The sequence below is a fragment of the Chlorocebus sabaeus genome, chromosome 5 (genome assembly GCF_047675955.1).
Source record: "Chlorocebus sabaeus isolate Y175 chromosome 5, mChlSab1.0.hap1, whole genome shotgun sequence".
Classification (NCBI taxonomy): domain Eukaryota; kingdom Metazoa; phylum Chordata; class Mammalia; order Primates; family Cercopithecidae; genus Chlorocebus; species Chlorocebus sabaeus.
In genome coordinates this window covers 53,801,773-53,828,493 of record NC_132908.1, presented here as the reverse complement: position 1 = coordinate 53,828,493, position 26,721 = coordinate 53,801,773, and the positions used below count along the sequence as shown (strand labels likewise).

The window sequence follows — 26,721 nt, the reverse complement described above, 5'->3', positions numbered from 1 at the left end:
CCTGTCTTGGCCTCCCACGTAGCACGAACTAAGGATGATTGCCACTGCACCCAGCTTTACAATTTATCATTTAAAGTATACAATTTGGTTATTTATTTTTGAGACAGAGTCTCACTCTGTTGCCCAGGATAGAGTGCAGTGGTGCAATCTCAGCTCTCTGCAACCTCCAGTTCCCAGGTTCAAGCAATTCTTGTGCCTCAGCCTCTCCAGTACCTGGCACTACAGGTGCATGCCACCACACTCAGCTAATTTTTGTATTTTTACTAGAGACAGGGTTTCCCCATGTTGGCCAAGCTGGACTTGAACTCCTGGCTCAAGTGATCCACCCACCTTGGCCTCCCAAAGGGCTGGGATTACAAGTGTGAGCCACCATGCCTGGCCTACAATTCAGTGATTTTTATGTATTCATAAAATTGTACAACCATCACTACAATCAATTTTAGAATATTTTCATCACCCCAAAAAGCAACCCCCGACCAATAGGTGGTGATTCCCCATTCCCCCCCAAACCTCCCCCATCCCTTGGCAACTACTAATCTACTTTCTGTCTCTATAAATTTGCCTATTCCGGACATTGCTCATAAATGCAATCACAATATACAGTCTTTGTAACTGGCTTCTTTCATTTAACATAATGCTTTCAAGGTTCATTCATGTCAAAACATGTATTAGTACTTCATTCCTTTTTATTGCCAAATAGTATTCCATTGCATGGACATACCACGTTTTATGTATCCGTTCATCAGTGGATGGGCATTTGGATTATTTCCACTTTTGGCTATTATTTTTAAAAGATGCCATGAACATTCCTGCACAAGTTTTTGTGTGAGTATACATTTCCATTTCTCTTAGGTATATACCTAGGAGCAGAATTGCTGGGTCATATAACCCTATGCTTAATCTTTTGAGGAAATGCCAGACTGTTTTCCAAAGCAACTATACCATTTTACATTCCCACCAGCAATGTATAAAGACTCCAATTTCTCCCACATCCGCACCAACACTTGTTACTATCTTTTTTATTACAGCCATTGTAGTGGCCCACCCATTTAAAGCTATTATAGAAAAAAATTAAAAACACAAAATTTTGGGAGCCTCCCAACAGCCATTAGAGAATGTAGAGAAATGTCTGGATATCCAGGCAGAAGTCGGCTACAGGGGCAGAGCCCTCATGGAGAATCTACTAAGCAATGTGGAGGGGAAATGTGGGGTTGCAGCCCCCACAAAGAGTCCCCACTGGAGCACTGCCTAGTGGAGTTGTGAGAAAAAAGTCACCATCCTCCAGAACTCAGAATGGTAGACCCACTGACGGCTTGCACCATGTGCCTAGAAAAGCCATAGGCACTCAACACTAGCCCATGAAAGCAGCCAAGGGGGCTGTACCCTGTAGAGCCAAAGGAGCATAGATGCCCAAGGTCTTGGGAGCCTACCTATTGCATCAGTGTGCTTGGATGTGAGACGTGGAGTCAAATAAAATTATTTCTGGGTTTTGGACTTGCATGGGGTCTGTAGCCCCTTTGTTTTGGCCAATTTCTCCCTGTTGGAATGGGAACATTTGCCCAATGCCTGTACCACCATTGTATCTTGGAGGTAACTAATTTGTTTTTGGTTTTACAGGCTCATAGGCAAAAAGACATGCCTTGTCCCAGATGAGACTTTGGACTTGGACTTTTGAGTTAATGCTAGAATGAGTTAAGACATTGGGGGTCTGTTTGGAAGCCATGACTGTGCTTTGAAATGTGACAAGGACATGAGATTTGGGAGGGGCTAGATGTGGAATGATATGGTTTGGCTCTGTGTCCCCACTCAAATCTCATGTCGAACTGTAATCCTCAATGTTGGACGGGGCACCCAGTGGGAGATGACTGGACCATGGGAGCAGACTTCCCCTTGGCTGTTCTCATGACAGTGAGTTCCCATAAGATTTGGTTGTTAAAGAGTACGTAGCACTTCCCCCTTCACCCTCTATCCTGCTCCACCATGTGAAGATGTGCCTGTTTCCCCTTCACCTTCTGCCATGATTATAAGCTTCCTGAGACCTCCCCAGCCAGGCTTCCTGTACACCCTGTGAAAATGTAAATCAATTAAACCTCTTTCCTTCATAAAAAAAAAAAATTAAAATAGTAAACCTCCTTATACCCATCACCCAGCCCCAACAATCTGCATGTCGTAGCCAACTCTGTTTCATCTACATCCCTACCTATTTTTCTCTATCAACAAATATGCTTATTTTGAAGCATATCCAAGATATTGCCTAATTTTTTCACAACTTTTAAATTTGTGTTTGTTTAAATGAAATCCAAATAAGGTCTCTACTTGTGGATGATTAATATGCCTCCTAAATCTCTTTTCATCAACAGGTTGCTCCTCCATCTCATTTTTTTTCTTATAATCTCTTTGTTGAAGACTCTGGATTATTTATCTCGTAAAGCGGTGTTATTCAAGCTTTAAATGTACATGTGATGACAAAGGTACAGAGCAGAAAAAAAAAAGTGCATATGAATCACCTGGAAACCTTGTTAAAAATTTAGATTCTGATTAAATAGGTCTGGGATGGGGCCTGAGAGTCTCCATTTCTAAAAAGCTCATGGTTGATGCCGATGCTGTTGATCCACTGACTACACTCACAGTAGCAAGTCTATAGTTTCCCAGAGAAAACGTTTTACTGACGGAAACCCCATGATATCATTTAACACGCTCCTTTGTCCTCTGTATTTCCTGCAAATTCAAAGTTCCAAGGGTTTGATTAGATTGAGGTACCACTACTTTTATGGCTAGATTACTATATACTTTACATCAAGAGGTATTTAATATCTGGTTATGTCCACCTGAAATATTTGCAGTCTTGATGATGATTGCTTAGATCCATTTACTCCTCAGTGGTTGCAAAATGGTGGTATCCTAATTCCATCTTTATTAGCTAGAATACTTCCATTCCAAGAAACTCTAAAATCAACTATGTAATTACCCTGAATAATGAGTTGGTTCTTTAGTACTCTCCAAAGGCACTCAATGAGTTTTGTTTTAGTATATAAACTCATAAATTTTAAACATATTTGATATGTTTCAATCCAATGCAATTATTATCCTAATCGATGATCAAATCATCTCATCTTTGGCCAGTAGAAGCCTCTTCAACTTGGTTTCTGGGTCCTTTTGACATGACTGTCCTAGCATCACTTGTTGAAAAGACTGTTCTTTTCACACTGAATGGTTTAAGTACCCTTGTTGAAAATCAGCCGATCACAGACACAAGGGTTTACCTGGATTAATAATTCCATTCCATCAATCTACATGTCTGTCGTTAGGCCAGTACCATAGTCTTAATTACTGTGACTCTGTAGTAAATTTTGAAATTGCAAGTGTGATTCTTCCAACTTTCTTCTGCTTTTTAAAGATTGTTTTGGCTATTCTAGGTCTCTTGCATCTCCATATGGATTTCAGAATCAACTAGTCACTTTCTGCAAAAAATCCCAGCTGGGATTTTGATAGAGACTGTGTTGAATCTGTACACCAATTTAGGGAATATTAATATATTACTATTAAGTCTTCTGATCCATGAACATGGGATGTCTTTCACCTGTTTTCTTATACAAATGATAGAGTACTAAACACTTTTCTCTACCCTGCATTTTTTACTTAATATGTCCTGGAATCACTCCATGTTACTGTATACTCTCATTCCTTTGTACTACTGAAAAGTACTCTACTACATAGACATACTACATTATTCCACTAGTCACCTACTGATGGACATTTGTTTTCAATTTTTGCTATTACAAATAATGCTGTAATGAATATCCTTGTGCACAGGGTTTTCTTGGGTGTTTTTTGCCAGTATATCTTTGGGACAAAACCCTAGAAGTGGAATTGCTGGGTCAATTTTGCTAGCTATGTTTAAATTTTGTCCCATGGTGCTGTACTTTATCAGACACATAAGAATGTATCCAGTGCCAAAATAATTTTAACATATACCAGGATTTTGAGAACCTCAGAATTTAAAAATTAGCTACTAGAATTGTTAGAAAAGAAAGGTCATTTAAGTGGTGGACATCTGTAGAAATTGTTCAGTGTGTGGCTTATGCAGTATATGGCTTATATGATGCATATGCAGGGAGAGAAAGGACTGATGAAGGAGACAGGGAATCTAGGGTAGGGATGGCTTTATAAATAAAGCCTGTACTAGAAACTTTCAGTCTGTAAGGGTGGAAAAATCCTTAGAAAGTTCCCTGCCTTCTACCTGCTTCAATTTCCAAAAGCCAGGCAGTCCCCCATGAGCAGAAAGTCACGGAAGCTGGAGTCTCCTTCCAGTTCCAGGAGAGTAAAAGGACAAGGACTGTTCCCAGCATACGTGGGAAGCACATAAAATGTCAGGAGGTCTGGGTTCAAGTCTCACCTGTCACTTACTGAAAATCTTGGATACATCACCTTTCCAAGCCTCAGTTTCTTCCTCTGTTAAATGTGGGGAAAAATGCCTATCCTACCTCTCAGGCACTGCAGACCAGTCAGGACAGTGCGTATGACAATCCTTCAGAAACTGAAAAGTACCATACAAATATGAGGAATTCTTACTAAGTTGGATTTGAAATTCCAGCCTGGTCACTCACTATTGACTTTCCTCAAGTTTAAAACGCACATAACACTTTCACAGGGTTATTTTTAAAAGAAATTACATAATGCGTATAAAGTGTGTGGCACGGTGCCTGATAAACAGTAAGAGCTTAAACAACAGCTTATAGTATTATCACAAGGAGAGTTATAATGTGCTGTAAAACTTTGGGGAAATAAATGTTTATATATGCTTTGCATGAACATGGAAAAGTATGTGAAAAAATAAGCAAATTAATAACATTGGTTATGTTGGATGACAAAGTTACGGAGAAAGAGTGACTACTGGCTTTTCCTTTATACACCTCTAGGTTGTCTGATTTCAGAGTCTGAATGGAAAAATCTAGTGCAGCATATCTGATGAGAAAAGAGGGGTATGCAATTGATGATGGGCACCCTCTGACCTCCTGGGCTCAAACAATCCTCCTACCTCAGCCTCTCGAGTAGCTGGGACTACAGGTGCGTGTCACCATGCTCAGCTAATTTTCTGTAGATGGGTTTTGCCATGTTGTCCCGGCTGGTCTTGAACTCCTGAGTTCAAGCGATTCACCTGCCTCAGCCTCCCAAAGTGCTGGGGTCACAGGCATGAGCCACGGCACCCAGCTCAATATTCTGTTTCAGTTGATCAATGTGCATATGAGTATTCATTCATTTTATTATCTATACCAGAGTCAGCAAACTTTTTCTGTAAACAGCATATAGTAAACATTTCAGGCTTTGCAGGGGACATGATCTCTGTCAAAACTACTCAACTCTCATACTGTAGCACAAAAGCAGCACAGACAATACAAATAAGCCTGGCTGTGTTCCAATAAAACTTTAAGGCTGGATGTAGTTCATGGGCTGCAAACCCAGATTTACATCTTTATATATGTTAGGCATACTCTTCTTTATGTGTGAAAAAATTGAACAATTTTAAAAGATCAAACACACACATAAAAAAAGCTACCAAAGCTATTCTCCAAAACAAAATATTCAACACAGTGTATTTGGACAAATAAATAAATTTGGCACATAACATTTCAATCTTAAATCTATAATCTAAAATCTTAAAGACAGAATTTTCTTTCAAAACTTATTTCATGTAAGAAAATTTTTCCTACTCAGTTCTCTCTTCTGCCCTCATATTGTATGTACTAAAATATTCACACCACACTTTATGTCTCTGCCTATCAAGAAGATGGAAAAATACAGTCATCAGCCCTTTGGTTTCTTTTTAAGCACCTGCCCCACCCTATACCCATTCTTTCAACATTCCAACTTCCTCCTCCCTAAAATAATGAATTTGAGGTAGAAAGAGATGAAAAAGAATGGAAATTTACAAGAAAAAGAGCATGACCGATAATTGTTACCAAGAAAACATTTTCCCTTTTTGCTCTTAATAGGTTGTAAAGCTGATGCAATTAAATTATAACTATAGCAACTCAGTTGGCATCATGGGCCTTTCTCTTCAGCAGCATCTTTGCATACAGCACAAAGCCTGCATGCTCAAGACTGGGGGTAACCGTAGGCAGCCAGGAGAAGCAGGTAAGGAGCCTACAGGGAAGGCAAGTTAGCAGAAGTGTCTAAAGGCTGGTTGGGCTGTGAGAAAGCAGTGTAGGGAAGCAGTTGGCTGCACTTAGCTGCAAGGCTGCAGGGTGAAAAATCCCTGCCAGGGTTCCTCTGACTTGCCTTTACCAATGCCAACAGAACCAAAACCAACTAGTTATTTTAGAAAATAACATTTTGGGGAGGCCTACAGAAGAATTTCCACAACATCCTTACTGACTCGACAGAGCAGCCAAAACATTCAGCTCTCAAGAACAAGAATGTAGCCCACTCCTACATAATACTCCCGTGACATCTGTTAAATGCTTAGAGCAGACAATGTCCCACATTAACACTAGCACTTAGTTCTTTCTCAAGTTCAAGGAATGAAGACTGAGGAGATGACTGACAATTTCCCATATTTCCTGCACAGAATTTCAGTGTCTTCCCAGACCCATCAAAGGCACAAGTAGCAGCAACCTCTCCATCCTCCCATGCCCTTCCATCACGATCAGAGGAGTATGCGCTCTGGAGTCAGCCTCACTAGGTATGAATCCTTACTTTACCACTCGTCAGCTGTGTGATCTGGAAGTTACTTGCCTTCTCTGAGCCTTTGTTGCTCAATTGTAATGTGGAGATTGTAGCCTAATGATGGTTGTGAAAATTAAGCAAAATCTTAAGTCTAGCCAAGCTTGTAACACATTTAGTAAATAATCAGTAAATCACATCTCTTAAGGAAAGCAGCATAGTTTTTTTCTGCCCCACTCCCCACATTATAAGCTCCTTGAGAGCAAGAACCATGTCTAATTCACGGTTGTCGCCCCAGAGATAGTCCAGACCTGGCACAGCGTGGATCCTAAACACATGTTTGTGGAATCAACAGCCCAACTGATGCTGTGTGGCAGCAGTGGCTGCCAGTCCAATCAGTCAGCACTTTTCCCCAGCTGCACTCTCTTGGGGCTCACCCACTCTCCTGTTCTACAATCAGCTGGGGGCACTGTATTTCCAAGGCCTTTCAGAAGCAGCCTCCCAGGTCAGTGAAAACAAGCAGACAGAATCACTCCTCACTTGGATGGTTTCACATCACTAACTGCTCATCAATTTCTTCCAAATGCTCTTAAAACCTGTCCTCATCACTGAGTGCTCTCTGGCTTTGAAGGTAACACTTATCTGTGGGGCCCATATGTATTAACATAACAGGAGCCATTTATGACCCAACGGTCATTGACCCCAAGCAGGAACTACTGTGACCAGATTCAGCATAACAGAACTTACCCCCTCCTACCTTGTGATCATCTCTCCCTGTGATATCAGCTCATCATCTCTCCCTGTGATATCAGACAGGCTAGAAAACCTGAGAAGCAGGGAAACAAACCAAGGCTGCTGTCCTTTTATAAAACCTTTCTGAGTTCCCAAGAATCTGGCTAGTGGCTGTCATTCACAGATTGGATCTGAATTCAAGGCAGGAAAGAAGAAACAGATCCTGCCCCTAAGCCACCCAGTACTAAAGGGGCCTCCCTACCAGTACTCACGCCTTGACATCTGCCGTCTCCTGGGACGTGCGTGTGAGGGTACGGGAACGCAGGCGCTCGCCCGCCTGCTGGATCTCCTGTAAGTTCCGCTCCACATGGGGAAGTTCTGAGATGCCCTCAGTCTCAGCAGCAAGCTGTTCAGCTTGCTGAAGGAGCTCACCAAACCCCTCAGTATCCATTGGAGATGCAGATCCTAGATGGGAGAAAAAATGAAAAGATCTAAATCAAGGGAAAGACAGGTTTCAAACACTGCCTGAATCTGTTACAAGCTTAACGAAACAGCAGAACTTTTTGTAAACAGACGAGGACACAGCTCATCAACAAGCAGGATTTGTTCCTGAACATAGCCCAAGAACAGGCCTGACAGAGAAAATGAGTCAGGCTGTGAAAAAACAGATCATTTCTGTGCATATTGACAGCCCCAAGATTGATTTCTGCCATCAGAACAAATGCATGGATATCAAGTCACGGACCAGAATTCCTGCCTCCTTCCACAGACTCAAAGCAGATAAGGAAATAGAAACCACTGTGGCAACCTCTAGGAGGCTTAAAGAACAGTCACCTTATACCTCTTATTCTTCACCCATCTTAGAAAAACACTACCACCCCAAAAGCACCAGGCAATTTATAAGACCTTATCTCAAATGATCCTCACAACTACTCTGTGAGGCTCCTGAGTAGAAAGAACAAATTCCAGTCCACAGAGGCTGAGTTACATGCCGAGAATACTCTCTACTGTGATTTGGTTGAACCAAGACCAGGAAAACAGGCAATCTTTGGACTAACCACCACTAACTCTCCCTCTCTCCCCTACTGTTATTCTAATACACCTGCTCCTTCACTAACATAGAATAAATTTTTTTTTCTTTTTTTTTTTTATACTCATGTCCAGGTCTCCAATCATACATTCTTTATCTTACAAGGTTACTGAGAGCACAGATCTGTGCCTGCTTGTTATATACGACATTCAGGACATTAGATTTGTTACTGTACCTGCTACTTTGAGAAATGTCAATAGTACAGAATATATACTGCACTATTCTTATATAAGGTTCTTGACCAAGAGAATGTTTTTAACTCCTACCACTAATTAAATCAACAGAAGATAAAAAGTAACACCATGGTAAGAAAATTGGCTGGGCACGGTGGCTCACGCCTATAATCCCAGCACTCTGGGAGGCCTAGGCGGGTAGATTGCCTAAGGTCAGGAGTTAGAGACCAGCCTAGCCAACATGGCGAAACCCCCATCTCTACTAAAAATACAAAAATTAGCTGGGTGTGGTGGCACACACCTATAATCCCAGCTACTCGGGAAGCTGAGGCAGGAGAATCACTTGAACCGCGGGGGCGGGGGTGGGGGCGGGAGAGGAAGGTTGCAGTAAGCCGAGATCACACCACTGCATTCCAGCCTGGGCAATAGAGTGAGACTGTCTTGGGGAAAAAAAAAAAAAATTACATTGCTAAAAGGTTAATAAGAAAATTTTTTGTTAAAAAAATTACTTGTACAATAGCTCTTGTTATACTTTTTCCTTTTTTTGGGAGACAGAGTCTCACTCTGTCAGCCAGGCTGTAGTGCAGTAGCGCAATCTTGACTCATGGCAAGCTCCACCTCCCAGATTCAAGCAATTCTCATGCCTCAGCCTCCCAAGTAGCTGGGATTACAGCGTGCACCACCACACCCAACCAGGGTGACACTACCGGCTTTTTTGTATTTTTAGTAGAGACAGGTTTTGTCATGTTGGCGAATAATTATATGTCAGCTATGAAGCACAGGTTAATTGTCAAAAGGACACTGTTACTGCCATAAATCCATTAAGAACTTTTAAGAATGAGCATTAAAGGACATTAACTTTAAAGGCAAGGGAACAAGGGTAAAACAAAAATAGCTCAGCTGGAGTAAACATAAAGCCACTTCGATATTCTTTATGAAGTTCCAAGCTGACTTTAATCTTCAACAAAAATTAACGTACACAATAACTCTTAACCTCAAGTTTCTAAACAAATATTGTAATTTTTTTTGACCCAATATAATCAGGCTGTAATTTGCAATCTTTTTTTGTGAGAAAATGGGGATGGGAGAATTAGGAAGGTATCCTCAAGGAGAGAGGAAGAAACACAAGAATTTTGAGGAGAGGGGCATTTTTAAACAACTACTCCGCCCTGACAGAGAAATGTGTTTTCTCTGGAATGTTCAAGGCCAATGACATTCTACTAATTACACAAAACCATGGTCATTCACCAGAAAGGGAAAAGAAAGGCAAAGCATTCCCTTCTCTGGATCCCCACCCCCCCCCCCCCGCCCCCCTGCCCATTATTTTTACTCTAAGATAAAAATAATTTTTCTAACAGAGTCCAGGAAAAGAAAGTACTTTTTTCATTCATGAGGAAAACTTTGGAAATCCCTAAATAAAGAACTGAATGAAACAAAACTTTTCCATTATTAAAAAAGAAGACAAAGAAAGGTAAAGGAAGAAAGAAATACATCTAATATTTTATTCCTATGTCAGACAAAGGAAATGCTCAGCTTCTCAAATGACCAGCCCACCCCAAAGATTTTGAGCAATGAATTTGGTATAAGTAATTAATACAAAATCAGTCATTTACTTTAACATGGTCTAATAAAGATTTTTTTAAGTTAATTATATATAATGGTTTTGACAATGGTAAAATAAAGGTTGAATCTCTGAACAACATCCTAAATGTAATATCCCAAAACTGGGCTCTAACTTTTCATCCACAAAACCTGCCCCTTGGCCTTCTCAGTGTGTGAAGACTTCATTATTCAGTTGTTTGGACCAAAATCCATGATGGCCCATAACTCATATCCTACATCCAATCAACCAACAAAGCCCTTCAAATCTACCTTCAAAATACATCCAGAATCTGCCTGTCCTCGCCATCTCTACCTGGCCACCTCCCCACATCCAAGCTGCCTCCCTAGACTCTCTCAGCAGTCTCCCTCCCAAACCTCCCAGCTTCAGCCCTTGCCTCCCACAGTCTATTCTGTCTATAGCAACCCAGTAACCACTGATCCTTTTACAGTCAGTCAGATCACATGCCTCCTGCTTAAACCTCTTGTACAGAATGAAACCCTACAAAAGGGGACCCACCTCCCCTCATCACTCAGACTCATCTCCAGCCCTATCTCCACTCCTTTCATGGGTGCCAGCCACTCTGGGGCCTCTTTGCTGGTCCCCAACGGATCAGGCACATTCCTGCCTTACAGCCTTTGCGCTCCGTGTTTCCTCTACTAGAATGTTCCTCCCCTAGAAACACTCAAGGTTGATTCCCTATCTGTTTCAGTTCACCTATCACCCTGCCTTTGAGGCCAACCTAGAAAGCTATTTAAAAGTACAAGCCACCCCCAGCAATCCCCCATCTCCTTTACTGTCTGTCACCTCTGCGAGAACATAAGCTGCACAAGCACAGTGTTTTGTTCACTGACGTACCCCAAGCTTCTACAACAGTGGAAGTGCCTGACACATAGTAGGTACTCATATTTTGAATAAATAGGAGGGGGTTTTCTTCCGTTGGTGAGAGTCTGTCCTTCTCAAAGGCTTCCTGCACTCCTTTGCCAAACGGGCACCCACTAGCAAGCAGAGACCTGAACAAAAACATTCCCTTCCAGTTGGTATCAGACTACCAAATGATACTTAACATTTCTGAGGCAGCACAGCATAAGGCAGTGACAGTCTAAATGGCATGAATTCATATCACACTTGGTCCAGACTAGTGCTTTCCCTCTAAATATCAAGACCATAAACCAGGTGAACAGAATTAGAAACCAAAAGAAAGAGACACATATAGAAAGAATTTTGCTACAAAACTTCAGGGTAGGAGTAAAGAGAAAACAAGCTTGTTTTACGTCTGCACAGCAGAAAAGAGAGGTATGTATGAAATACTACATTTGGGAAAAACTGGATCTGTCCTGCATTATTATTCAACCAGTAGAAATTAATTATACAAAGAAGTTTTATTAAAGTTTCCAAATTTATACATTTTTGCTACCCTCAATGTGCAACTAAATCTATACTTTGATGTATTCATCATCCCACTGCACTAAAATGCTTCAATTTACGCCTAATTTCATAAATTTAGGACAATTTTTATCCCCACCACAAAATATCAATTTAGCCACAAAATATAGAGATTAAACCACTAAATCAACTTTGACCAAGAGACTAAAAACTAATCATGAAAAAAACCTCAGTAAGCTTTGTCCAGTAGAGACAATTAAAATGATCTATGGGGAAAAAAACTGAAGTCCAAGCCTTGCGTTGGGAAAATCTGGCCATGCAGCCTGGACACCAGCTGCATCCTTGGGGAACTATGGAGGAGAGGCACAGGAAGAAGCAACACTAAGAAACCATGGAAGCACGACCCGGAGCAGTCAATGCAGCACAAGTGGGGCTGCACAGGAAAAGGCCAGCAGGGACAGCGGAACAGCACTAGGGCTCCTTTACGACAGCAGTGACTAAGCTCCAGGGCGTGGTTAGGAATCCTTTGGCAAGGCAACACTGGCAGGCACTTCAGAGAGCATCGCAAAGTATCAGGGCCTTGGGCAACAAATTACTCTCCATGCAAGTAGGACTTGGCAGAAGTGCTACCGAGCCTCCATAGAAACTCCTCAACAACCCGGGCAACTGAGAACCTTAAACTGAATGGCAAACTTATCACTGTTGTTAGAAGGCAGGATTGGTTACACTTGTCGGGGGAAGGACAGAAGGGGAAGGATGAGGACGGCTTCAAGGGGGCTCGCAATTTTCAGTTTTTTGATCTAACCATTGGTTGACAGTGTGCTCACTTTTCAGAAAATTAGTCAATCTCGACTCACGATTTATGTATCACACTTCAATAAAAAGCTCCCCACCCTGACTGCTGCCACCAAGCAAACAAAGGACAATGACCCGTCTTTTTTCTGAAGCTACAGTAGGATTCCCCACTATGCTAAAAATAAGGAATGTTCTCAGTGGAAAGGTCCCATAATGTAGATCTCTTCACCACACCTAGAGGATGCTGAGCAAATGAACTAAATGAAAAAAGTAAAAGCCACAGTTTGAAAGAGAGAGCTCCTACCTAGAGCTAAACCAAGGGCTGGCCAAACTTCTACTTCCTTATGCTGGTCTGCGTTCACCTGTCATTTAGTGTCTAAAACACATGTCCCTTTAGGGCATATCAACATTCACAAATGAGGTGGAAAAAATTCCCAAACTGCATATAAGGTGAAACGAACTAAATATAAAGGCAGAGCAAAAATGCACAAAATAATTTCAGTTCATTAACATGTGAGTCTTACGAAAAATAAAATCATTTCCACATTCCAAATATATTAACTATGTTAAATATTTAATCGAGCCAGAGAAGAGTAGATACTTAAATATTCAAACAGCTAAACACTTCTAAACCATTGTAAATCAGTATTCTCTAAGAGTGGCCCCTTCGGGATTTTGTAGATGGTCTAAATCTTTGTCTGTTATAGTATTCGTGCTTATTATATTAAAATCCCACATATCTGTTTTCTGATATTATTAGTTCATTGGTTTCTTTTATTTTTAAAGCACCAGCCACAAGTAGAATACCTCTCTTCCTTTACTCAGGCCTTATGGACTCTCAAGCTGGGGAATCATTGAGTCATCCCAGAAATAGCTATTATTCACTAGTTCTCTAGACTTAAGCCTATGTTACTCCCAGGATATATTCCAGAAAAATAAAGCACCAAAGCTGACAAAGAGAAATGGAAAATGAAACAAAGGAAGCTATAAAAGAGCCTCAGAGCCATCCATCCTAGACATATCTGCCAAACGCTTGCCCAGTTTCTAGTCTCCTAGGGCAACAGTGAGCAAACTTCTTCTGTAAAAGGACAGGTAGTGAATAGTTTGGGCTTTGTGGGCCAGGCTCTGTAGCAACTACTCAACTGTGCTGTTATAGCTTGAAAGCAGGCACAGATAATATGTAAACCAACAGGCATGGCTGTACTTTAATAAAACATTAATCATGAACACTTAAATTTGAGTTTCATATAATTTTCACATGGTTATAAAATATTTTTCTCTGGATTTTTTTCCCCCCAAGGATCCAAAGATGTAAAAATCCTTCTTAGTTTATTTGGCACATAGGCCATAGTTTGCCAACCCTTGGGCCTAAGGTATTGAAGCTAGACTTGATAAGTAAGCTACCCTAACTAGGCCCCAGTGTGAAAACATTGCTAAAAAGATAAAATGAGTGACACAATAGGTGTGTTGCCATCTTGTTTCTTCTTTAAACTGTTCATTTGGAAAGCATATTTGGGGTAGAAATCTGTTTTGTAAACGACAATGCCTGTCCCATTGACCTAATGCACAGGATGCTAAAGGGAATTCGCTGCTCTTTGTAAGTATAATGGAACATATTAAACCCATGTGAATTTTCCCTTTTCCTTATCACCCACAATCCAAACAGCACATTTATCCAAGAAATATAAAGGGCTAAGAAAAGGATGAAAGAATAAAGACAAAGCCATCTGTCTTTTCTTCCATGTTAAAGAAATCTCTCTCCAATCACTGACTTGCATGGGGAGATGACACCAGCTATTTTCCTGCAGAATTTCAGTACAATCAAACAATACTGACTGAGGAATTCTAATTTGGGTAACATACCCAAATATTGTCTCTTTCAACTTCAAAGATCATGCAACCTAAAAAAGACAGTTGTTAGCACTGTTACTTTTTTTATGTTGTCAAAGGGGGAGATTTTATATACATCAGAGAAAGTAACAGATGTTGCTATTTATATCTTTTCTTCCAAATGTACAGCTGACAATGTTCTTCCTTTTTTGATTATTTTAAATAATTATTTTTGATTTAAAAAATTTTAAATAACAGTAAAATAACAGTAAACAGTACTGTTTTTAATAACAGTAAAAGAAATGGGAAAAAAACCATATTTTAGACAGAATGGGTGAGAAGATTATACTGTGAACCCAAACACCTGGTTCCAATCCAGACTGTTCATTGACTAGCAGATAAACTGATCTCCCTCTGAGATAAAACCCCAATTTCTCTGTCTCAGTTTCCTCATCAATCAAAAATGATAATTCCTACCTACTTCAAGGAGCTGTTGATACATAAAAGTATCTTATAAACTCTGCTGATTTATATCATTGTAAAATGCTATTTTAGCTTTTTTCCAAAGTTGCCAATTTGGCAACATTTTATCATTTAATTATAAACATCTCTGCTTCAAAAAATCTTTTAGTAAACATTTAATCCCAAATTATAACTTATTTAATCACAACTTTGTATCATTAAGTAAGAAATTCTGGAAGACAATTAAAATGTTGAAATGTATGTTGTATTGTCCACTACCAAATATGCTTTTTATTATAAATCCAGACTTCCATAATGAAGGTGTGATTCAAAAGAAATTTAGCATTTAATTTTAAGCAGAAACTTTGCCCTCAAACCTTATTAATCACATTATGACAGGAGTAAAACACAAGAATGGTGTTCAACATTCTTGTGAATGATTCTGATTCTGTGATTCTTTTCTCATCCAAGATTGATGAGAAAAACCTCACCCAAGGTATCTAAAGTTTAATATTGATTCTGTTCTCCTCTCTTTTGAATACATAAACTAGCTAGATAACAATATCATTCCACTTTTTACTATTATCTGTCAGCTGTCAGTTACAATAACAACCCCCCAAAAATTACATCTTGACGTCAGTTTCAGACACCTCTGGAAGAGAGAGGAGAGGATAAAAAAATAATTGTTGTTGGAAAGTTCTTTATAGCCCTGTGACACTAAGTAAAAGAGTTAGACCTTATCATTATCCAGAAGGTAGAGTTCTGGAGAAAACAAAGACCTAAAATAAATTAACCTAGACAGAAGAGAAAGACTGGGGTGATTTAGTAGCAGTACTGCCCTCAATGACTCAATATTTGCAATAAGGAATGCATAGTATCAGCTTTCCTGATACATAAAATATCACTTGTATTATTTCCTCTTCAATGAGCAAAGAGAAGTAATAACCTGGCATCACAAAGAAAAATAAATTATCCACATAAGTAACTTTCTGATAAACTCTTGGCTGTCCAGTCCTGCAGAAGGCCCAGCTGGGAAGTGCTGTGGACTACAGCTTGGCTCCATCGCACACCAGCCCTCTGACCCTGGGGCTGGATCCTCTCTGGATGAGGGGGTTGCTCAGGTGGTATCTAAGGGCCTGCTCACCTTAAAGAATTTACAAATGTGAGATGTTTTAATAAACTTACTTGATGCTTCCTGGGAAACAGCCACATTTTAGTGGTGATGGAAATTATCTGTACAGAGAACCTTAGGAATGATACCAGCTGTCTTACAACTAGCATACACGGGCAGATCGCCAAGTCAGCCCCCAAAGGCCTTTGGCTTTGGCTCTTGCTCTTCTCTCTAAACCAATGCTACTCAACTCTGCCCCACAGGGGACATTCAGCAATAGCCAGAGACATTTTTGCTTGTCACATCTTGGGAGGCAGAAGGTGTGCAGATTCTAACAAAAGTCTGGGTTCCTCCCACAATAATTTTAAAACCACTGCATGTACAGAATTATCCCACTTGGGCTTTTTACGGCAGTATATTCCTACCTTGGTAAACACACAGCAATGGAAAAGATCAAACTACAGACTACACAGAACATGGATGAATTTCACAGACATCACAGTGAGCTGAAGAAGCCAGATACAAAAAGAAAAAAAAAAAAAGCACTGTATGACTCCATTTATATGGATCTTAAAAACAAGAAAAACTAACCTATGGCACTAGAGATCAGAATACTGGTTATCCCTGGGGGAGTGCTGATTGGGAGAAAGCACAGCAGAGCTTTTTGGGTAGTAAGGACTGAATTGTGTTCTCTCAGAATTCCTATGTCGAAGCCCTAGCCCACAATGCGATGATATTTGGAGATGGGGTCTTTGGTAAGTAATTAGACTCAGATGAGGTGACGTGGGTGGGATCTTCAGGATGGGATAAGTGCCCTTGGACACACCAGAAAGCGTTCTTTCCTCCACCTACCTCTCCCCACACATACCCATCAAAGAAAGGCCATGACTACACAGTGAGCAGCTGGGAAGAGGGCCCTCACTAGAACCCAACTATGCTGGCATCCTGATCTCGGACTTCCAGCCTCCAAAACTGTGAGAAAATAAATTTCTGTTTAAGCTAGAACAACAGATATTTTGGTATTTTGTTATGGTGGTCTGAGCTGACCAAGGTACCAGAAATGCTCTGTATCTCAATATGGACAGTGGTGTGAATAAATGTGTAATAAATTTACAAGAGTGAATAAATGTGTAAAAATTACCTGAGCAGTATACTTAAGGTTGACTCACAGTTTTTTAGAAGGAATAGCAAGAAACAAAGCACTAACTTAGCAAGAAACAGTCTAGCATTACGAAGGTGAGAGTTGGGAGGCTTTTCTACTTTTCATTTGATTCCTTTGTCAGTGCAAATTCTTTTCCATGAGTATATGTGATCTTACATAATTTTTAATAACTTGTTAATTTTAATATTGCTCTAAATTCCCTACTTCAGAGGGTGTGTCTCACCACTGCCCCTGAAGCCTCAATGGCAATGACTGACAAATCCACTGACTGACAAATCCACACCTGCCCCCGAGCACTCAAATTCCAACCGTGAGTTTCCAGGCACCACTGGTGCATCTCCTCTCAAGCACATAACTGTCACACCCACCATGTCTCCAAATGCAGTTATCCACCCCCAACTCCTCCTCCGCCTTTGCCCCTGGCTTCTGTCTCTCAGGTTCTAACTCACCCTTCTCCTTTGCGTCTCTGTGTGCCCCCAGATTGTTTACTTACAGGTGTCCCTCCACTCTCAGACTCAGAAACCAAACACATGTAGGGACATTTTTCCACAGCAAGCAGGCAGGTATTCCTCATTATCCAAACTATTGCTACTCTCTAGCTAAAACTCAGGAAATGAAATACTATAGACTCACATAACATGAGATTCCTCTCTCTCCAAACTCCCATTACCGAAACAGATTGATTGATTGATTTTTGAGATGGAGTCTCACTTGGTTGCCCAGGCTGGAGTGCAATGGCGTGATCTCAGCTTACTGCAACTTCCACCTCTGGGGTCCAAGTAATTCTCCTACTGACTCAGTCTCCCGAGTAGCTGGGATTACAGGCACGTGCCACCACGCTGGGCTAATTTTTGTATTTTTAGTAGAGATGGGGTTTCACCATGTTAGCTAGGTTGGTCTCGAACTTCTGACCTGAGGTGATGCGCTGCTTCAGTCTCCCAAAGTGCTGGGATTACAGGTGTGAGCCACTGTGCCCAGCTCCTAAACAGATTTAAATAGCATGCGGTATTTATATTTTTGCAACATCCTCTAACTGTTGCTTTCACCCCCATCACTATCATCCAAGGCCAGACCTTCATTCCCTTAAGTCCAAGTCCTTCTTAGATGCTAGAACATGGCCTTCCTCCTTCTAGCCCTGCCCCCCACTCAATGCACCCTACTCTATCTTCCTTTTTTTTTTTTTTTTTTTGAGATGGAGTTTCACTCTTGTCCCCCAGGCTGGAGTGCAATGGTGAGATCTCGGCTCACTGCAACTTCCACCTACCAGGTTCAAGCGATTCTCCTGCCTCAGCCTCCCAAGTAACTGGGACTATAGGCACGCACCACCACACCCAGCTAACTTCTGTATTTTAGTAGAGATGGGGTTTCACCATGTTGCCCAGGCTGGTCTCGAACTCCTGACCTCAGATGACCTGCTCGCCTTGGGCTTCCAAAGTGCTAGGATTACAGGCGTGAGCCACTGCGCCCAACCCCATCTCTCTTTCTGACATGGCTGTTGCCCCTGCTCAAAAAAACCTCACTGGCTCCCACGCACAGGGATCCAGGTGAGATACTGCTTTTAACTTTTTACCTCCCAGAGTAAACCTTGTGTACCAGTCACCTGATTTACTTGGTCCCTGACCATCCTTGTACATGTCCTGCTCTGTGCCATTTTTCCCAAAAAGAAACATCTACCCAACCTTCCACAGCAGCCCTGAGCTCCAGCCAGCTCCTTCACTCTCTAGCTAGATGACTCTGCCCAAATTAATTACTCTCTCTGGGCCTCATCTGTGAAATGGAAAAATAACTGTATCTCCTTCACTTGTCACATAGTAACCACTCAATAAACATTAGCTATCATTTTTAGCACCAACTCAAGTCCTACCTACCAAATGGTCTTCCTCAATACACATTACCTACAGAAATTTTCCCTCATCTGAATTCCTTTTACTCCATTCGTTTGCCCAACATCATCTCCTGAGCTCTGTTTGCGTATGAGTCCCCACTATGGGCTTTATTTGTATAACCTAATGTCATCCTCACAGCAGACCTCTCGTGTCCAAAGGAGCCGACTGGTACACGGGTTTTTCAGCAGGGGCAACAGCCGTGTCACAAAGACAGAGATGGGCACAGAGAGTAAGGTGCATGGAGTGGGAGGGGTTAGAAGGAGAAGGCCATGTTCTAGCATCTAACAAGGACTTGGAACTTCTCCATCATCCTCATTTCAGTAAATGGTATCTTCATGCTAGAAGCTGCTCAGGCCTAAAACCTTGACATTGTCCTTGACTTCTTTTCTCCTCTTATACCCTACATTAGCAATTCATTTCTACACTACATTTATTCATATATACATAAGTCAGACCCACTTTTTGTCTCTTCTACCACTATCATCCTGATGCAAGCCACTCTCATGTGTCACATCTAGGTGATACAGTAGCCTCCTGTCTCCCTGTTCTTACTTTGTCCCCTCCCACTTCCCAGTCTATTCTCCACACCACACTGGGAAGGAGCCTTTGAAGGGGCTCAAACCTTCAATAGCCCCCAACACTTATAGACTGAGATCCAAGGTCCTTACCCTGTGCTATGAGGCCTACATGACTGCCTCCTGACCCAACTCTTCTGTGGCCACTCTTCCCCAGGATTATGTGCTTTGGTGCTACGACCTTCCGCTCTTCTTCAAATACGCTAAATACACTGCTGACTAGGGCTTTCACAGTCACTATTTCCTCTGCATCTGCAGGAATATTCTCCTCCAAAATGCCTACCTGGCTCATCCCCTTACTTCCTTCAAATCTCTGCTCAAAGGTTTCCTTTTTAAAGAAGCCTCTCAGCACACCCCAGCTAAAGCAGTCCCACTGTCCACTCTACCACATTTCTGTTTTATCTCCTTGGTAGCACATTATCAATTTCTGGCATCACATGTCTACCTGTTTGTTCATTTACTGTCTGTCTCCTAATAGGCTCCTTGAGTCTGGGAACCTGGTCTGGTCTATCCACAGCCCCATTCCTCGTGCACTGAACAACAGCACCTAATGCTCAATAAATATGTGTTAAGTGAATGAAGGAAGAGAAGACTGTAACTTTGGTGTACCTTACAGATCAATGTAGGAATTTCTGGCAAGGTTTGAGGAAGGTTCTTCTGGCAGTTAGCAATGTGTATGGGGATCTAGTTGTTTGAGGGCACTGTTGAAGCTATAAAAAAGTATAAAGCTATAAAATATTTCAAACTTTATGTTATTTAGGGGAGAAGAGATGTAGGTATTAATAGACATTAATATAAAGCAAATAAGTGAGCTAGGAGGACTCTAACCTACCAAAACAAAGGGGATTCTCATATCTCTATGTCCAGCCCAACTCTTTTCCCAAGCCAGTATTTCCAACTGTCCACCTAATACCTACACCTGGATGACTCATGGATGCCTCAAACTACACATGTCCCAAATCAGACTCATCACTTCTCTCCCATTAGCCACTGCCACCACCAATGCTTCCTTCTCATGGGTTCCCAGTCTCTTTTGGTAAAACAATTAGCATGCAGTCAAGTAAGCCAGAAACCACCTTTGAGTCCCCCCGGGGTCCCTGTTCACCTCCTCAATACTCAACCAATCTCAAGATCTACTTCTCAAACCTTTTGCAAAGTCATACCCTCATCTCTCGCCACTTCTCTGACTTGCATGCCAACTAAACCTTCTTGTTCCTCCAACCAGCCTCCCCATGGTCAGGGAGGTCTTTCTGAAATGCTTTCCTGCCTTAAGTACTATCCTCATCTCTTGCTGCCTTCCCCCAATTATACCCTAGTAATTCTCTATTCTTTGGGATGCCTGTTTCCTCCCTTCATACTCCTGTACGTGCTAAGTACACACTCTCTATAACACATCCCTAACCCTATCTTGTCACATGGGGAACTCCTATGTATGCTGCAGCCAGCTGGGAAAGTCCCACCTTTGCCAACCCCCTCCCACACTATTCTGTATCTTCTATACTGTTCTTCCCTAGTGCAGTAGTTGTGATTATTTCATCACACATATGTCTCCCTCTCTAGTGGCAAATTTCCTATATGGTAAGGTCCACAGATGCTCAACTCTGAGTCTTCAGCATTAAGTCTGGCACATAATAGGTACCAGATACATGTTTGTTGAATTAAAGTGACCTGTTCCCTGAACACACCTTGTGAAAGATCTTCCTTCTAACTCCATATTCTTTAAATAAACTTTTTCATGAGGAGTGACCCCTCTCACCTTTGGATCTTTGCTCCAACCTGTCCCTCTCCTTGGCACATCCATTAACCTTATTTTCTATGTTAGTCCATCAAGAAGCTGGTTCAGATCCTCAGACTCACTACATCTCCAGCTGCTCACACTGCAGGGGCTTTGTACTTGCTCTACCCCCTACCAGCAGTGCTCTCAGATAGTTCCATGACTTGCTCATTCAATTCAAGCAGGTCTCTATTCAAATATCCCTGTCCTCCTTTAAGAAACAGCCCTGACATCACACTTCCTATCGGTGCTTTTATTGCTAGTGGTACCCTCCATAGGCATATCAGTTCAATGAGGGCAGGCCTGTCTCATTCACCACTGCATCCCCATGCCTGCCAGAGTGCCAGTAACATTCATCTAGTTCATATTTTTTGAGCACCTACTGTGTGCCAGACCTAGGTGCTAGGAACACATCAGGGAACAAAACAGATAAAAATCTCCTCACATTCTACAGGGGAAGGACAACAATACACAAGAAAAATACATAAAATATAAGTGCTAAGAACAACTAAAGCAATGAAGGGAGGTGGGAAATGGGGAAAGCCTCACTAGGTACCTCCCTAGTAAAGACCTGGAAGAAGTGAGTGCAAACTACATGGATATTAACTTGCAAGCACAAAGGTCCTAGGCCAAAGCATGTCTAACGTGTGGAAGGGGAGGGAGCAGAAAATGAGACTGAGAATGTAACAGTGGGTCAGATTATGTAAAGCCTTATAGCTCAATGTAAAGGGGTTAGTCTATCATATTAATGAGATGGGGACCCATTGGAGGGATTTTTTTTTTTTTTTAAAGTAAAGGAATGATACAATCTGACAGCCTGTGTTTTAAAAAGATCCCTCTTGCTGCTGTGCAAAAAATAGGGGCCAGGACAGAAGCAGGAAGACCAAATGGGAAACGATTTCAATAATCCAAACCAGAGGTGGTGACTTGGCCCAGGGTGGCAAGTACTATTTGTGGCGTTAATCACAGAGGGCTGGGTGTGGTGGCCCACACCTGTAATTTCAACACTTTCGTGGGAGGCTGAAACGGCAGATCACTTGAGGCCAGGAGTTCGAGACCAGCCTGGCCAACATGGTGAAATCCCGTCTCTACTAAAAATACAAAACTTAGCCAGGCGAGGTGGCACACGCCTGTAGTCCCAGCTACTTGGGAGTCCAAGGCAGGAGAATCACTTGAGCCTGGGAGGCAGAGGTTGCAATGACACGATGACACGAGATCGCACCACTGCACTACAGCCTGAGCAACCGAGGGAGACTGTCTCAAAACAAAAACAAAAAAAAAAAAGAAAGAAAAGAAAAAGAAAGAGAGCAGTCAACGATGGCTCAAAGGTTATTAGCCAGGGTCTTTCCTATTACTGAGATGAAAAAAAGGGCAACAGGAGCAGTTTGGGGAGGGTAATGAAGGGGAGCTTCCTAGCCCTCTCTTGGCATGTTTAATTTGAGTTGCCTATCATCCATCTCAGTGGAGATATTAAGTGGGTGGCTGGATAAAGGTCAGGGGTGAGGCCAGCGATGGAGATATAAATATGGAATCTGTTAGCCTCTGATATGTAGGTATTTAATGCTATGAGATCATCATCAATGAAAATAAAAATATTGCAAACACAAATGCACAAAGGAAGATTTAAAGAAAAATAAATAAAGAAGAAAAGCTAGGATGACCGAGGATACCCTCCCACATCCCCCGGAAAGAATACAAAAAGGTGATCCTCGCTTTTGCTGAAAGACAACTCGGTCAAAACAAAGATTAAATAAATAAAACCTCCTTCTCACTCTAGCAGAAGGGCAAACCCAGACCAGAGACTCTGTCAACGGGTCTTTCACACTTTCACCAAGGACCCATGGGGCCGGCCCCATAATTTTTCCAAAAGAAGCCCAGTGAACTTGGGCTTTGCCTTTGCAGAGGACGGGATGGAGTAAGCACAGAGAAGGGTGGGCCACCCCTGGGTTCCAACCACTAGCATCCTCTTGGATGTACAAAAGGTAAGCCAAGGGTTGGGAGAAGTTGCACTCGCCCCAAAGACCCCTTCCCTCGCAGGGCAATGCCTCTCTAGAGGGTATGTCCACGAGGGGTAGGCGAGAAGGCAGGGCACGGTCAGGAAGGTAAGCAGGCAGGCATTGTGGCGCAGGCTTAGGAAGGGTGGGCTCGCGGGGCACTAGGTGGAGGTGAGGGTAGGGGCGTGGCGCGAGGGCGCCACAGTGGGGAAGGGGGAGTCGGGAGGCCTAGGTTCTGCATTCAGAAAGTGGGCGAATGAAAGGCACACCCAGGGGTGCAGCCCGACTCTAAGCCTCTGGGGCGGCTCGACAACGCGTTGTGTCGCCGGCGTCAGGCGTGCCCGGCTGCCATGAGGAGAACGGGAAGTGTGAGCGGCGGGGCTCCGAGCGTGGGTACGGCGCTCCACCCAGTCACGGGGTCCTGGGTTCAAGGACAAGCCCAGGGTCGGAAGAACGCGACCAGACACACCCTTACCTTGTACTACAGCCGTCTCCGCCGCTCAGGTGCCGGCTTGAGGACGCGGCCGCCGCTTCTCGCGCCGCTCTACCCCGCTTCCTGATTGGCCAAGGCTGGCTGCTCCCAGAAGCCCTCGCGCGGCGCGCCGCCAAAGGAACTTTATGGAGACCCGTGGGGAAGGACAAGAACAGGGGCGGGGCCGGGGGCGGGACGAAGGCAGGGCCTTGGGTCAAACCGTCACCCTTGGGCCACAGGCAGCCGCAGACCTCACCTTTCCCACTTGGTTAGAGTCGGCTCTGCCGGGAGAAAGCGATTCCAGAATTCCCTAAGTTAAAGGAATTTCTTACTCCTTGAGCGCCATCCAAGGGCCAAGCCCTAGTCTAGGAGCTGGGAACACAGTGGCGACCACAACAGACAAGATCGCTGCCCTCACTGAGTTCCCAGGCTGGCAGGGGAAACAAAATATAATAAATAAGTAACTGCAGTTCACAAGAAGAGCTATGAAGAAAAAACAGGGTAATGGGAGAGAGAATGCTTGGATGTTGAAGGGAGGCCTTTCTGAGGTGGTGACATCTTGAGCTGAATAAAGAAGGATGAGAAAGGATGGGGCTTGCAAAGTTCCGGCTTCAAAGAATTCCAAGCAGAGGGAACAAGAGTGAAGTCTCCAGGGGAAGCCAGCTTAGTGTTTGGAGACTAGAAAGAAGGGGTGTGTGGCTGGAAGATGATGAGCAGGGACAAGTGGGGTCAGACTCATCCATAGACTGGATGGCTTACACACAACAGAAATTTATTTCTTACAGTTCTAGAAGCTGGGAAGCCCTAGATTAAAGCACCCACAGATTTCAGTGTCTGCTGAGGGCCTGCCTCCTAATTCATAAATAGCACTTGATATGGTTTGGCTCTGTGTCCTCACCCAAATCTCACCTTGAATTATAATCCCCATAATCTCCACATGTCCAGGATGAGACCAGGTGGAGGTAACCAGATCATGGGGGGCAGTTTCTGGCATGCTGTTCTCGCGATAGTAAGTCTCATGAGATCTGGTGGTTTCATAAGCGTCTGGCATTTCCCCTGCTTGCACTCATTCTCTCTCCTGCCGCCCTGTGAGCAGGTGCCTTCCATCATAATTGTAAGTTTCCTGAGGACTCCCCAACCACGCGGAAGTGTGAGTCAATTAAACCTCGTTTCTTTTTAAATGACCTGGTCTCAGGTATTTCTTCACAGCAGCATAAGACCAGACTAATATAGCACTCTTCTCCCTGTAACCACACACAGAAGAAGGGTGAGGGGATCTCTCCAATATTTCTTTTATAAGGGCTCTAATTCCATTCATGAGGGCTTCACTCTCATGGCCCAGTCACCTACCAAAGTCCTCACCTCTTAATACCATCTCAATGGGGAGCAGAGGTTCAACATATAAATTTGAAGGGGGAGGACACAAACATTAAGAAGTCTATAGCAACTAGTGTCCAGCTTTGTTTATTTTTAATACTTCACACCGGCATATTGTGAGTTCTCTATAAATAATTGGTGCTGATTAATAACATGTATGAATGTGGCCTTTGCCCTGAAGCTGTTAAATATGTAACCAGACTCTGCTGTGATCAGAGAGTATCCACAGAGATAATAATATCTTGCATCTGAATAATGTTTTATACTTTTACCTTGCTTTTCTTTTATGTAAAAAAAAGAAAAAAAAAAAAAAACTTTTAATGACATAGACAAATGCTTGTGCAACATTGCCAGATGAAAATCCAGGACACTTGCCTTTTACAGCTGAGTATTTCTACATTGTAAAACCCAGCAATTCAACTCCTAGATATATGCCCTAGAGAAACTCTTACACATATGTACAAGGGTTATAAGCAAGAATCTTCATAGCAGCACAGTTCATATTAGCAAAAAACTTGAAACAATCCAAATATCTGTTAACCAAAAAAAAAAAGGATAAATAAATTGTGGGATATTATGCAATGGAGCATTACACAGCAGTGAAAAAGGAGTGTGCTTCAGCCACAGATACACCATGGATGAATCTTGGAAACGTAATGTTAAATGGAAAAACTGGCCGGACACAGTGGCTCATACCTGTAATCTCAGCACTTTGGGAGGCTGAGACAAGAGGGTAGTTTGAACCTCAGAGTTCAGGACCAGCCTGGGCAACATGGTGAAACCCTGTCTCTACAAAAAATACAAAAAAATTGGCTGGGTGTGGTAGTGTGCAGCTGTTGTCCCAGCTACTGGGGAGGCTGAGGTGGGAGGATCACCTGAGCCCAGGAGATCAAGGCTGCAGTGAGCTGTGGTCATGCCACTGCACTCCAGCCTGTGCAACAGAGTGAGACCTCATCTCAAAAAACCTTGCAGTTTTCCAGATGGTCTTCCCATATGCCTTCCTATCCCCAGAGATAACCACAATCTGACATTTCATATTTATCATTCCAATGTTTTATAGTTTTATCACAAATGTATCTGTGCATAAACAATATATTATTTGTGTTTTTTGGTTTGTTTGTTTTTTGTTTTTAAGAGAACTAGGTGCATTGGCTCACTCCTGTAATCCCAGCACTTTGGGAGGTCAAGGTGGGAGGATCACTTGAGCCTTGAAGTTCCAAGACCAGCCTGGGCAATGCAGTGAGACCCCTATCCCTACAATAATAATAGTAATAATAGTAAGCCAGGCATGGTAACTCATGGTTGTAGTCCCAGCTACTCAGGAGGCTGAGGCAGGAGAATCACTTGAGCCCAGGAGGTGGAGGTTGCAGTGAGCTGTGATCACGCCACTGCACTCAGCCTGGGCTACAGGACAAGATCCTGTCTCAAAATTAAATAAATAAATACACAAGAGACAAAGAAAGAGGACATCAAAATATGACCAAGTGGGAATGACATCTCTCCTGGCTGAGGAACCACAAATGAGTCCTTAAAAGCTAGTGTACTTTTCAAGGTTTCTGCAATGAAATGACCATGCATAATTCCCGTAATCAGAAAAAATACACTAAAACTGAGTTGGTTGGTTTTGTTTTGTTTGCAC

At 42.5% G+C, this 26,721-nt stretch overlaps 1 protein-coding gene across 2 annotated transcripts in view; it reads right to left on the bottom strand.

Moving 5' to 3' along the window:
* The window catches only part of NUP93 (nucleoporin 93), a 112,479-nt gene extending 88,654 nt beyond the window's left edge, over positions 1 to 23,825 (bottom strand). Inside the window, exons 1-2 of one of the 2 annotated variants that reach the window (XM_007993382.3) lie at positions 23,709 to 23,825; positions 7,668 to 7,860 (exon numbers count right to left, since the gene is read on the bottom strand). In XM_007993382.3, coding sequence (XP_007991573.3) covers positions 7,668 to 7,846 — 179 coding nt within the window. In that variant the 5' untranslated portion in view covers positions 7,847 to 7,860; positions 23,709 to 23,825. The remainder of the gene's footprint in view (positions 1 to 7,667; positions 7,861 to 23,708) is intronic. The other variant, XM_007993383.3, reaches the window with a different exon arrangement.
* Between the last annotated feature and the right edge of the window lie 2,896 nt (positions 23,826 to 26,721).